The sequence below is a fragment of the Pristis pectinata genome, chromosome 7 (assembly GCF_009764475.1).
Source record: "Pristis pectinata isolate sPriPec2 chromosome 7, sPriPec2.1.pri, whole genome shotgun sequence".
NCBI lineage: Eukaryota > Metazoa > Chordata > Chondrichthyes > Rhinopristiformes > Pristidae > Pristis > Pristis pectinata.
Window position 1 is genome coordinate 53,855,241 of NC_067411.1, and position 14,158 is coordinate 53,869,398.

At 43.6% G+C, this 14,158-nt stretch overlaps 1 protein-coding gene across 3 annotated transcripts in view; it reads left to right on the forward strand.

Annotated features, from left to right (window-relative positions):
- Window positions 1-14,158, forward strand: part of LOC127572255 (tetratricopeptide repeat protein 39B) — a 205,420-nt gene that overhangs the window by 126,751 nt on the left and 64,511 nt on the right. For all 3 annotated transcript variants that reach the window (XM_052019233.1, XM_052019234.1, XM_052019235.1), the window contains one exon: window positions 5,259-5,390. In XM_052019233.1, the coding sequence (XP_051875193.1) occupies window positions 5,259-5,390 (132 nt within the window). The remainder of the gene's footprint in view (window positions 1-5,258; window positions 5,391-14,158) is intronic.

Consider the following 14,158-nt stretch of genomic DNA (forward strand, 5'->3'; position numbering starts at 1 on the left):
AAGAGACTGTTAGATAGGTACATGGAGCTGAATAAAATAGAGGGCTATGGGTAAGCTTAGTAATTTCTAGGGTAGGGACATGTTCGGCACAGCTTTGTGGGCCGAAGGGCCTGAATTGTGCTATAGTTTTTCTATGTGACAATAATAAACCAAAACCAATAAACCAAAACCAATACTCAAGCTGTGATCTAATATGCTTTGTCTATATTTCTAGTATAACTTCCCTATGCTTCTATCCACGTCTTAGCATAAAGGGAAATGACTTGTATGCCATTTTAACCACCTTATCACCTGCCTTGATGTCTTTAAGGATTTGTGGATATAGATCCAAGGCCTCCATTCCTCCACATCACTCAATATATTCCCATTCTTGTGTATTCTCTTGCTGTGTTGTTCCTCTCAAAATGCATTATATCACACTTTTCTGGATTAAATCCTTTTTATTTTTTGGGATGTGTGCACTGCTGGCAAGGCCAGCACTTATTGCCCATCCTTAATTACTTCAAACAAAATGGCTTGCCCAGGCCATTTTCAGGGACATTTAAAAGTCAAACACATTGCTATGGATCTGTATCACATAAAAGCTGGACTGGGTAAAGAAGGCAGATTTCATCCCCTGAAGGATATTAGTGAACCAGTTCTTATGACAGCCTGGTATTTTCCCGGCAAATTTTGCTAAGACTAGCTGTTTTTTCTTTCCAGATTATTATCTGAATTTAAATTCCACAGGTCTGGATTATTAGTCCAGATGTCTAGAATACTAGTTTCAATAACTTAACCACTGTACCCTTGCCTTTTTGCCACTTGTCTATCTTCCTGTAATCTAAACTCTTTCCCCCTTGCTATTAACCACATTGCCAATTTTCTTAGCTACTTTTCACATAATGCACACTCTTGCAACTAGCTCTATTCTGGTAAATCTCTCTGGATTGCCTTAAGATTGTTCCTGAAGGATGAGGCCCAGAATCAAACACAATACTCCTCCTGGCCAATTTTTTTAAAAATTAAGATAACTTCCTTGTATTTGTACTCCATCCTATATCAGAAGCAGAATCAGGTTTATTATTCACTAAAGTTCTCCTATGTTTTTCCTGTTTCTCCAACATCTCTTTCCCCTTTCTGGATCTCTCTGTCTCAATCTCCGGAGACAGATTAACCACCAACATCTTTTACAAACCGACTGACTCCCACAGTTATCTTGACTACACCTCTTCCCACCCAGTAACTTGCAAGGATGCTATTCCCTTCTCCCAGTGCTTCCGACTCCGCCACATCTGTCCCCATGATGCGGCTTTCCACTCCAGGACATCTGAAGTGTCCTCCTTTTTCAGTAAACAGGGTTTCCCTTCCACCACCATCAATGCCGCCCTCACCCGCATCTCTTCTATTCCCGCACACCTGTCCTCACCCCATTTCCACCCCGCCCCCCCCCCCCCCCACACAACATAACAGGGACAGGGTTCCCCTTGTGCTCACCTACCACCCTCCGAGTCTCCGCATCTGACATCTCATCTCTGCAACTTCCGCCACCTTCAACGGGATCCCACCACCAGTCACATTTTCCCCTTCCCCCCTCTCCACTTTCCGTAGGGATCGCTCTCTCCGTGACTTCCTTGTCCACTCGTCCCTCCCCGCAAGTGACCCTCCTGGCACTTATCCCTGCAACTGCGTCCACTTGTCCTACACCTCCTCCCTCAACACCTTTCAGAGCCCTAGACGGTCCTTCCAGGTGAGGCAGCGCTTCACCTGTGAATCCGAGGGTGTCATTTATTGCATCCAATGCTCCCAGTGCGGCATCCTTTACATCGGTGAGACCCGACATAGATTGGGTGACCACTTCGTCGAGCATCTTTGCTGCATCCGCCACAAAAGCAAGGATCTCCCAGTGGCCATCCACTCCAATTCCACATCCCACTCCCATACTGACATGTCTATCCATGGTCTCCTCTACTGCCACGTTGAGGCTAGACGTAGGTTGAAGGAACAAGACCTCATATTACGCCTTGGTAGTCTCCAACCTGACGGCCTCAACATTGATTTAGAACATAGAACAGTACAGCACAATACAGGCCCTTTGGCCCACAATGTTGTGCCGACCTTTAAACCTTGCCTAAGACTTTCTAACCCCTTCCTCCTACATATCCCTCTATTTTAAATTCCTCCATATGCTTACCTAGTAATCTTTGAATTTGACCAATGTACCTGGCTCCACCACTGCCCAAGGCAGCATATTCCATGCCCTAACCACGGTCTGGGTAAAAAACCTTCCTCTGATATCTCCCTCAATACAAAAGGCCATTACTTTAAAGCCATGCCCTCTTGCACTGAGCATTGGTGCCCTGGGAAAGAGGCGCTGGCTGTCCACTCTATCTATTCCTCTTAATATTGTGTACACCTCAATCATGTCTCCTCTCATCCTCCTCCTCTCCAAAGAGTAAAGCCTTAGTCTCTCCTCATAATGCATACTCTCTAAACCAGGCGGCATCCTGGCAAATCTCCTCTGCACCCTTTCCAACGATTCCACATCCTCCCTATAATGACGCGACCAGAACTGGATACAAGTTCTGGTCGCCAAGTGTTGTCTAACCAGAGTTTTGTAGAACTGCATCATTACCTCGCGGCTCTTAAACTCGATCCCACGACTTATGAATGCTAACTAACATAAGTTTTCTTAACTACCCTATCCACCTGTGAGGCAACTTTCAGGGATCTGTGGATATGGACCCCCAGATCCCTCTGCTCCTCCACACTACCCAGAATCCTGCCATTAACTTTGTACTCTGCCTTGTAGCTTGTCCTTCCAAAGTGTACCACCTCACACTTCTCGGGATTGAACCCCATCTGCCACTTCTCAGCCCAGCTCTCCATCCTATCAATGTCCCTCTGCAATCTTTGACAATCCTCTAAACTATCCACAACACCACCAACCTTTGTATCATCTGCAAACTTGCCAAATCCACTACAAAGATTTACTAGAATGTTGCCGGGTCTTCAGGAGTTGAGTTACAGGGAAAGATTGAACAGGTTAGGACTTTATTCCTTGAAGTGTAGAAGAATGAGGGGAGATTTGATAGAGGTTTACAAAATTTTGAGGGGCATAGACAGAGTTAATGCAAGTAGGCTCTTTCCACCTAGATTAGGAGAGACAAGTATGAGAGGACATGTCTTTAGGGTGAAAGGGGAAAGGTTTAAGGGGAACATTAGGGGGAACTTCTTCACTCAGGGAGTGGTGGGAGTGTGGAATGGGCTGCCATCTCATGTAGTAAATGCAGGCTCATTCTTAAGTTTTAAGAATAAATTGGATAGATACATGGACGGGAGAGGTCTGGAGGGTTATGGACTGGGTGCAAGTAAATGAGACTAGCGGAATAATGTTTCGGCACAGACTAGAAGGGCCGAATGGCCTGTTTTCTGTGCTGTAGTGTTCTATGGTTCTAAAGGTTTCTCTAACTTCTGGTAACTCCTCCCCTCTTCTCCCCCTCTTTTTTTTCCTCTTTGTATTTCCTCATTCCTGTGCCCCCCTTCCCCTTCTCTTTCCCCTTCCCCCACCCTCGTGACCTGCCCATCCCTTCCCCGCCCTCATGACCTGCCCATCTATTTCCCAGCTCCTTCCCTTTATTCCATGGTCTACTGCCCTCTCCTCCCGGATTCCTTCTCCTTCAGCCCTTTGCCTCTTCTACCTGTCTCCTCCCAGCTTCTTACATCTTCCCCCTCTCACCTGGTCTCAGCTATCACCTGCCTGCATGTACTCCTCTCCCTCCCGCAACCTACTTATTCCAGCTTCTGCCCTCTTCCTTTCCAGTCCTGATGAAACGTTGACTGTTTATTTCCCTCCATAGATGCTGCCTGACTAGCATTTTGTGTGTGTTGCTCCAGATTCCAGCATCTGCAGAATCTCGTGTCTCCTATGTTTTGTTTTAATAGCTTTCTCCGCATGTCCTGCCATTCTCCAAAATCAGGTGTAATCAGATCCCATGTCTCTAAAATCTTTTTCAGACATTACTATAACTTTCTTCATTCTACCTGCTAAAATTAATCACTTCACACTAGACTGTATTGAGTTTTATCTGCCACAGGTCTGTGTATTTCAAAGTTTATCTGTATTTTCCAGAAATCATCAAGTGTTCTTTTCGCCATTAGCTACTTCTTTAGACCTCTGTATGCCAGTCTACACATGTCCAAGTCATTAGGATTTAAAAAGAGCAGTGGTCTCTATAATAACTTTATGGAAAACACCACCACACATTCCCCAAAAGTGTGGAAAAACAATGGTGAAACAGGCTCTCTGCTTTCAATCTCTTACCTAACCTCCTAATCCAATGTTTTAATTTTGCAAACAAATGTATTATGTAACATTTTATCAGATGCTTATTTGAAACTCCAAATGCATAACATCAACCATACTACCCTCAACAATGTTCTTGGCTACTTCTTCAGAGAACTCAATTAAGTTAGTCTGACGTTGTCATTAGGAAATTTGCTGGAATAGCACTTTGTTATTATAGTTTACTGTTGTCCCATGCTCTAGTCTTATTGACCTTTTTGAATTGTAAACTGGTAGTTTTTTTTCCATTGGAAAAGGAGGCTCATTGAGGAAGTGATACTTTCTTTCTGTTCAAAATTGAAGTTGACGTGCAGCCATATCATAACCATCAAAGAGTAATCTATGGTGCTATATAAAAATATATGGAATTGGGTTAATTGTGCTCATTGTGTTACATGTGCAAACTTTTTTTTCTCAATTATAAGCTCAATGGAGGCAATTTCAGCCTAACCTACACAATACAAAACAAAAGATGAGTGTGGACTGCTAGTACAATATTAGACTGTATTGACTTCAGTGTCAAATAAAGTTGGGTAGGATGGAACACAACTGTTGTACCCAATCCTGAGAAAGTCCTGCCTTGCAGGTTAAAATTACCCTTCATATTTTAATGTAGGTAAATTCAGAAACAGCCTTTTAAAGAGCAAGGATCACAGTCAAATGAGGAATCAGAAGTATGAGAAGTGAGACGATGATGTTCATTGGCAATATTTGGATACATTTCCTAGTCTTCAACCTGGTTATCTCTTTTTAAAATGGAATAAAGTCCTATATTGCTGATACAAAACCAACTACGATCTAACTCTAAGAAATGAATGGAAACCAGAAGGAAGGTTTATCAAAAATGAACTGAAATGCCTATAATTCAGTTGCCATGGAACAATATTCAGTTATCCACTCCTCACTGTTATTTTACTGGTTGTTTTCAATGTAGGTCCAAAGACAGCATGTACCATGCTCTAGGTTACAGCACCATGCATGCCATGCAGGCAGCCATGACATTTGAACAGAATGATATTCTTGCAGCCATTGGAACAATGAAGGAAGCTTTACAGACCTGTCAGAAGTAAGTCTCACTGTGTTGTTATTCATAGGATCAGATGCTTTGTGATTTGTCTTGGCAAGCAGTCTTTGTCACCACCTAGTCCTCCTCAATTTGATTGGGCATCATCAGAGTTTATTGCAATTGTTAATGTACCCCTCTCTTCATGGAATTTCTTTGACTCATATTTACCTCACCGGAAGAATAGTTTAAAAGTAGCAGGAAATGGATCCATGCAGGATCTCGTTCTGTTTAGATGTACAGCAGGGAAGCAGGCCATTTGGCCCACCATATTCACACTGCCCAATGGGAACCCAACTACATTAATCCCATTTTGCAGCACTTGGCCCAAACCCTCCTATGCCTTAGTTATTCAAATACTCGCCTAGAGACTTTTTAAATACTGTCAGCAATTCTGCTTCAACAACTTTCTTGGGCAATGCATTCCAGGTACTTCCCACTCTCTAGGTGAAAAAGGTTCCCCTCAGATCCCCCCTGAATCTCTTCCCTCTTGTCATAATCTATGTCCTTTTGTTTTGTCTACCTCTGATATAGGGAAAAGTACATAAAATTATGAGGAGTACAGATAGTCGACCCTGTCTAGACCCATAATTTTATGTACCTCAATCATGTCCCCTCTTTCCATCCTCCGCTCCAGGGAAAACAGACCTAACCCCTCCAGTCTCTCCTCATAACTGAAACTCTCCATCCCAGACAACATCATGATGAATTTCCTTAGCACCCTCTCCAGCCTATCACATCCTTCCTATGGTGACCAGAACTGCTTGCAATACTCTGGTTGAGGCCTTACCAAAGTTTTATAAAGTTGGAGCATAATCTCCCTGCTTGTGTATTCAATGCCCCAACAAATGAAGGCCAGTATCTCATGTGCCCTCCTTACCATGTTATTTATCTGCGCTGCCACCTTGAAGGATCTCTGGACTTGTATTCCAAGGTCTCTCTGTTCATAGAACAGTACAGCACAATACAGGCCCTTTGGCCCACAATGTTGTGTATCATCAGTGCAATGTCATCAGTGCTCTCTAAGACCCTAGCATTAGTTGTGTATGTCCTAGCCTCATTAGTACTCCCACAATACATTGTCTCACATTTATCTGGATTAAACTCCCTTCTGTAATTTCTTAGCCCATTTCACCAACAGATCGATATTACCCTCTAACCTAAGACTACATTCCACACTGTCCATGACTCTGCCAATCTTCGTGTCATCTGTGAACTTGCAGGTCATGCCTCTTACATCCACATCCAAATTATTGGACTGAAAGGCCTGTTTCCCTGCTGTCTGACTGTATGAGTTCCTCAGGGCAGTGTAATAGGCCCACCAACACCAGTTGCTTATTCAATGATCTTGTGGTCAGACGTGGGGATGTTTGCTGATGATTCTACAGCATTCAATTCCTTGTGCAACCCCTCAGCATATGAACCAGCCCATGCCTGTATGCAGCAAAAATCTAGACAATATTCAGGCATGGGCTGAGGTGGTAAGCAGCATTCGTTGCCACAAAAATGCCAGGCTTTGTATATCTCAAACAAGGGAGAACTTGACCTCCAATCCTTGGCATGTAATGGCATTCCCATTGGCAAGTACCCCGGGGGTCACCATTGACTATAAATACTATGGCTGTAGGAGTAGTTCAGAGGCTGGTGTTTTGGAGCAAGTGACTCACCTCCTGACTCCCTGAAGCCTGTCCACCATCTACAAGACACAAGTCGAGTGTGATGGAAAGCCCTCCACTGGCCTGGATGAGTGCAGTGCCAACAACTCTTGACACCATTCATGGCAAAGCAGCCCATTTGATTGGCACCCATCAGCACACAGTGGCTACAGCATGTACCTCCTATGAGGTGCACCTCAGTTACTCACCAAGTCTACTCTGACAGCACATCCAAAACTGAGACCATTACCACCAAGAAGAACAAGGGCATCTGGCATGTGGGAATACCACAACTTACAGATTGTTCCCCGAAATGCACACCATCCTGCCTTGAAAATATATCACTAGTCCTTCACTGCTGGATCCAAGTCATGGCACACACTGTGCATGCACCCTCACCAGAATGATTGCAGTGTTTCAAGAAGGCAGCTCCACCACAACCACCTTCTCTAGCAACTATAGGTGGGCAATAAATGCCCACCAGTCACTGTAGTACACCATTAGTCACAGACTTCAAATCAGAAAAGCATCCTTCCACCACTACCCTCTGCCTCTTATCACCAAGCCAATTTTGAATCCAATAAGCCAGCTCCTATGTGCCTTAACCTTCTGGATCAGCCTGCCATGTGGGACTTTTTCAAGTGCCTTAGTAAAGTCCATATAGACACCATTTACCAGATCATGATGCAACCAGTCAGGATACTTTCAACAGTACATCTGCAGAAGTTTGTTAGAGTGTTCAGTGACAAGCCGAACCTTCTTAACCTGCTAAAATGTAAAGACATTGGCGTGCTTTCCTTATGATCGCATCAATGTGCTGGGCCCAGGACAGGTCATCTGATATATTAACACCCAGGAATTTAAAGCTACTGACTCTCTCCACTGCTGATTCCCCAATGTAGGCTGGCGCATGTTTACCCTCCTTCCCCTTCCTGAAGTCAATAATCATCTCTTTAGTTTTGCTGATATTGAGCGAGAGGTTGTTGTCGCGGCACCACTCAACCAGGTGTCCCATCTCGCTCCTGTAAGCTGACTCATCGTTGAAATAGTTCTCAAAGAGGGCATGAAGTTTCCAGCATGACCTGATGTCTTTTATGCCTTAAGATTCTGTCTTATTAAGTGTAATATTTGTTTTCAATGATAACGATTACTGTGAAGGGTGGACAGGTAAGCCACAAAGAAAATCAACAAGGCTTAAATCACTCAGCAGAACTCAGTTCATGCCAATCATAATTCAGTATCCTTCCAAAAGTCATGGAGGAAGTCTTTTGGGGTTATTGGTGCATTATGTTTGTCTCTTTCAAAAAAAAATTAATTGTCAAATGGATTAATTTTTGATTTTTAGTGAAGTGAACCCATAATTCTATTAACGGGATAGAGTGATGATTAATATAGTTTCATATATTTAAATACACTTGCCAATCAAAAATTTCATGTTGATTTTTCATGCCATCTTTTTCTGTCAAGAAGCAACAAAATCTTCTTGAGCTTTCCCTATTTCAGGACTATTATCAAAATTAATTCATTGTCAACTGCAAATTTTAATGGTAAACTTGAAAAAATAATGATGTTCCTCCCCTTCCTTTTGTTGCCAAACTTGGGAATATGTTCTTTTTGCCTATGTCTTTATTTTCTTTTTACATGTCCTCTACACTTTCATGTAGCTTGGCCAAATAATGAAGATTTTATCTTTTTCTTTTGCTTTCCTAATTCACAAGATCAAGGTAAGAAAATTTCAAAGTATTGCATTTTTGAAGCTCTGCAGGTTGTTCAGTATTTCAGCCTGAAGAACTCAGAATGAAAATGGAATTTTCATTCTGAAAATCCTGGAGGCTGAATGATTGGCCTCACCTTCCTCCACCTTGCTCTTCTGCCTAACATTTCAAAACAACTTTTATACAAATTATGTGCATCTTTTCAAACATTTTCCACATGTAGTTTCCTTTTCAAGGAAGCTAAAGCCTCATATGTAGGCTGCTCAAATGGGATCCAGGGTGAGATAGCCAATTGGATACAAAATTGACTCGATGGGACGAGTCAGAGAATGGTAGTGGAGGGTTTCTTTTCATATGGGAGGCCAAAGTTGTGCTGCAGGGATGAGTGTTGGGTGTATCATTGTTCGTCATGTATATTAATGATTTGGATGAGAATGTAGTTGGCATTGTTAGTAAGTTTGCAGATGACACCAAAATTGGTGGTATAGTGGACAGTGAAGAAGGTTATCTAAGTTTACAACAGGATCAGGATCAACTGGGAAAGTGGGCCAAGGAATGGCAGATGGAATTTAACAGACAAGTGCAAAGTGCTGCATTTTGGTAAGTTAAACCATGGCAGGACTTGCACAGTAAATGGTAGGTCCATGAAGAGTGTTGTAGAATATGGGTACATGTGCTGCAGCTGCGTGATGTGGCAGCTAGTGGACCCTGTTGTGGTGCACAGTGACCACATCTGCAGTAAGTGCTTGAGGCTGGAGGAACTTCGGCTCAGAATTGATGAGCTGGAGTCGCAGCTTCAAACACTGCGGAGCATCAGGGAGGGAGAGAGATATGTAGATACTGTGTATCAGGAGGCAGTCCCCACTCCTTCTCCCCCCTCCCCCCCTTACAGCAGGTACTTCTAGGGTCCAGGAGGCAGAGAGATGGGTGACTGTCAGGGGAGAGAAGGAGAAGGGGAGCAGGCAGGCAGTGCAGACGACTCCAGAGGCTGTTCCCCTCAATAACAGGTATCCCGCTTTGGATGCTGTTAAGGGGGATGATCCTATAGAGATCATAGACTCATAGAAAGTACAGCACAATACAGGCCCTTCGGCACACAATGTTTGTGCCGACCTTTAAACCTCACCTAAAAACTATCTAACACCTTATCCCCACATATCCCTCTATTTTAAATTCCTCCATATGCTTATCTAGCAATCTCTTAAATTTGACCAATGTACCTGGCTCCACCACCGCCTCAAGCAGTGCATTCCATGCACCAACCACTCTCTGGGTAAAAAACCTCCCTCTGATATCTCCCTTGAACTTCCCACCCATTACTTTAAAGCCATGCCCTCTTGTATTGAGCACTGTAAGAGACGCTGGCTTGTCTACTCTATTTCGGTGTTTTAAAAGGGGTAGGGAGGGGGGGAGAAGAGGAGGAGGGGTGGCGTTACTGGTCAGGGATACTATTAGAGCTGCAGAAAGGGTGGATAATGTAGAGGGATCCTCTCTAGAGTCAGTATGGGTGGAAGTTAGGAACAAGAAAGGAGCAGTTACTCTGCTGGGAGTATTCTATAGCCCCCCAGGTAGCAGCAATGATACTGAGGAGCAGATTGGGAGGCAGATTTTGGAAAGGTGCAAGAATAACAGGGTTGTTATCATGGGAGACTTCAACTTCCCAAATATTGATTGGCACCTGCTTAGTACCAAAGGTTTAGAAGGGGCAGAGTTTGTAAAGTGTGTTCAAGACAGATTCCTGTCACAGTATGTTGACGGACCGACTGGAGGGAATGCCATATTAAATCTAGTATTAGGTAATGAACTGGGTCAGGTGACAGATCTCTCAGTGGATGAGCATTTGGGGGACAGTGACCACCGCTCCCTAACCTTTAGCATTGTCATGGACAAGGATAGGAGCACAGAAGTCAGGAAGATATTTAATTGGGGAAGGGCAAATTATGAGGCTATAAGGCTAGAACTTGCAAGTGTGAATTGGGATGACATTTTTGAAGGGAAATGTACTATGGAGATGTGGTCGTTGTTCAGGGTTCTCTTGCAGGATGTTAGGGATAAATTTGTCCCGGTGAGGCAGAGAAGGAATGGCAGGGTGAAGGAGCCATGAGTAACAAGAGAGGTGGAACAACTAGTTAAGAAGAAGGAGGCAGCATACATAAAGTGTAGGCAGCAAGGATCAGATAGGTCTCTTGAGGAATATAGGGTAGCAAGGAAGGAACTTAAGAAAGGGCTGAGGAGAGCAAGAAGGGGACATGAAAAGGCCTTGGCGAGTAGGGTTAAGGAAAATTCCAAGGTATTTTTCACTTATGTGAAGAGTAGAAGGATGATGAGAGTGAAGGTAGGACCGATTAGAGACAAAGGTGGGAAGATGGGCCTGGAAGCTGTGGAAGTGGGTGAGGTCCTCAATAAATACTTCTCTTCAGTATTCACCAAGGAGAGGGGTCTTGATGACACTGAAGACAGTGTTGGTAAGGTTAATGTTCTGGAGCATGTAGATATCAAGAGGGAGGATGTGTTGGAGCTGTTAGAAAATATTAGGACAGATAAGTCCCCGGGGCCTGACGGAATATTCCCCAGGCTGCTCCGCGAGGTGAGGGAGGAGATTGCTGAACCGTTGGCTAAGATCTTTGAGTCCCCGTTGTCCACGGGAATGGTACCGGAGGATTGGAGGGTGACAAATGTTGTCCTCTTATTCATAAAAGGAAATGGGGATAGTCCAGGGAATTATAGACCAGTGAACCTTACGTCTGTGGTGGGCAAGCTTTTGGAAAAGATTCTTAGAGATTGGATCTATGGGCATTTAGAGAATCATGGTCTGATCAGGGACAGCCAGCATGGCTTTGTGAAGGGCAGATCATGTCTCACAAGCCTGATAGGGTTCTTTGAGGAGGTGACCAGGCAGATTGATGAGGGTAGTGCAGTAGATGTGGTCTACATGGATTTTAGTAAGGCATTTGACAAGGTTCCACATGGTAGGCTTCTTCAGAAGGTCAGAGGGCATGGGATCCAGGGAGGCTTGGCCATTTGGATTCAGAATTGGCTTGCCTGTAGAAAGCAGAGGGTTGTGATGGAGGGAGTGCATTCAAATTGGAGGGCTATGACTAGCGGTGTCCCACAAGGATCAGTTCTGGGACCTCTACTTTTTGTGATTTTTATTAATGACTTGGATGAGGGGGTAGAAGGGTGGGTTGGCAAGTTTGCAGAAGACACAAAGGTTGGTGGTGTTGTGGATAGTGTGGAGGATTGTTGAAGATTGCAGAGGGACATTGATAGGATGCAGAGCTGGGCTGACAAGTGGCAGATGGAGTTCAATCCGGAGAAGTGTGAAGTGGTACACTTCGGAAGGACAAACTTCAAGACAGAGTACAAAGTTAATGGCAGGATTCTGGGTAGTGTGGAGGAGCAGAGGGATCTGGGGGTTCATATCCACAGATCCCTGAAGGTTGCCTCACAGGTGGATAGGGTAGTTAAGAAAGCTTATGGGATGTTAGCATTCATAAATCATGGGATCGAGTTTAAGAGCCGCAAGGTAATGATGCAGCTCTACAAAACTCTGGTTAGACCACACTTAGAGTACAGTGTCCAGTTCTGGTCACCTCATTATAGGAAGGATGTGGGGGTGTTGGAGAGGGTGCAGAGGAGATTTACCAGGATGCTGCCTGGATTAGAGAGTATGCATTATGAGGAGAGACTAAGGGAGCTAGGGCTTTACTCTTTGGAGAGAAGGAGGATGAGAGAAGACGTGGTAGAGGTATACAAAATATTAAGAGGAATAGATAGAGTGGACAGCCAGCACCTCTTTCCCAGGGCACCAATGCTCATTACAAGAGGGCATGGCTTTAAAGTAATGGGTGGGAAGTTCAAGGGATATATCAGAGTGAGGTTTTTTTTACCCAGAGAGTGGTTGGGGCATGGAATGCGCTATCTGGGGCGGTGGTGGAGGCAGGTACGTTGGTCAAATTCAAGAGATTGCTAGATAAGCATATGGAGGAACTTAAAATAGAGGGATATGTGAGGGGAAGAGGTTAGATAGTCTTTGGCGAGGTTTAAAGGTCAGCACAACATTGTGGGCTGAATGGCCTGTATTGTGCTGTACTGTTCTGTGATTCTATACATAGTTCCTTGAAAGTGGTGACACAAGTAGACTGGGTGGTGAAGAAGGCATTTGGCATTCTTGCTTTCATTGGTCAGGGAACTGAATACAAGAGTTGGGACACCATGTTACAACTATACAAGTCATTGTTGGAAAAGATGCAGAAAAGGTTCACAAGGATATAACCAGGCCTGGAGGGCTTGAGTTATAAGGGGAGACTGGAAAGGCAGGGGCATTTTTTCCCTGGAGCATGAGACTGAGAGGTGACCTTATAGAGGTATATAAAATAACGAGGGGCATAGATAGGGTGAATAGTCATAGTCTTTTTCCAGGGTAGGAGAGTCTAAAGCTGGAGGGCACCGGTTTAAGCTGAGAGGGGAAAGATTTAAAGGGGACCTGAGTGGTAACTTTTTCTCAGAGGTTGGAGGGTATGTGGAACGAGCTGCCAGAAGAAGTGGTAGAGGCAGGTACAATTACAACCTGTAAAAGATGTTTGGATAGATACATGGATAGGAAAAGTTTAGAGGGATATGAGCCTAATGCAGACAAATGGGACTAGCTCGGGTATGGATGAGTTGAGTGAATTGAGGCAGAAATATGTAACTGAATGAGAGAAAAAAGTAATGTGTGGCATATTTGATTATTTCATTGTTTGCTTTCGAATGTTTAATAGTTTCATTCTCTCAGAAAGATCAAATTATTTCCTTACTGTATGATTGGCTCTTTAGAAATTGTTCTTGATCAAAATGTTCAGGATAATCTCTTGAGAATGTGGGCCATTTTGATAAAATTAATGCTGTTGAATTAATAATTCAGTCCAAATTTGTGTCTTCCTGTTGTTGATGAAATAAGATTGGTATTGTGCAATATTAACTATCTCAGCAAGTGCTATCTGAGGAAAAGAGCTTAGGATTCTGAAATTATTTGAAAACATAACAATAAAATTGGCTTGTCTTTTCAATTGTCCAATATTTTTGGCCCTCTACAAAATAAATGTTGCAAGGCTAGTGATCAAATTTTTGGCATATTCTGGAGACAAAATGGATCTTAACTGGGACTCTGAAAGGAAGTAGGAAGTTTTGGGAAATGCTTGGAGGCTTCCAAACAGGAAATAGTGCATGTGGTAAGGGCACATAATTGGACAATTGAAAAGACAAGCATACCACATGCAATTGTCCAGGAAATAGTGCATGTGGTAAGGGAATACTGTATGTGCAAATACGATTCATTTGCTGTTCGAAGTGGGTGGTAAAATCATCTGATTTAAAGCTCCTCAAAGTCTCAATCAAATATTTGCACTTGTACACAATA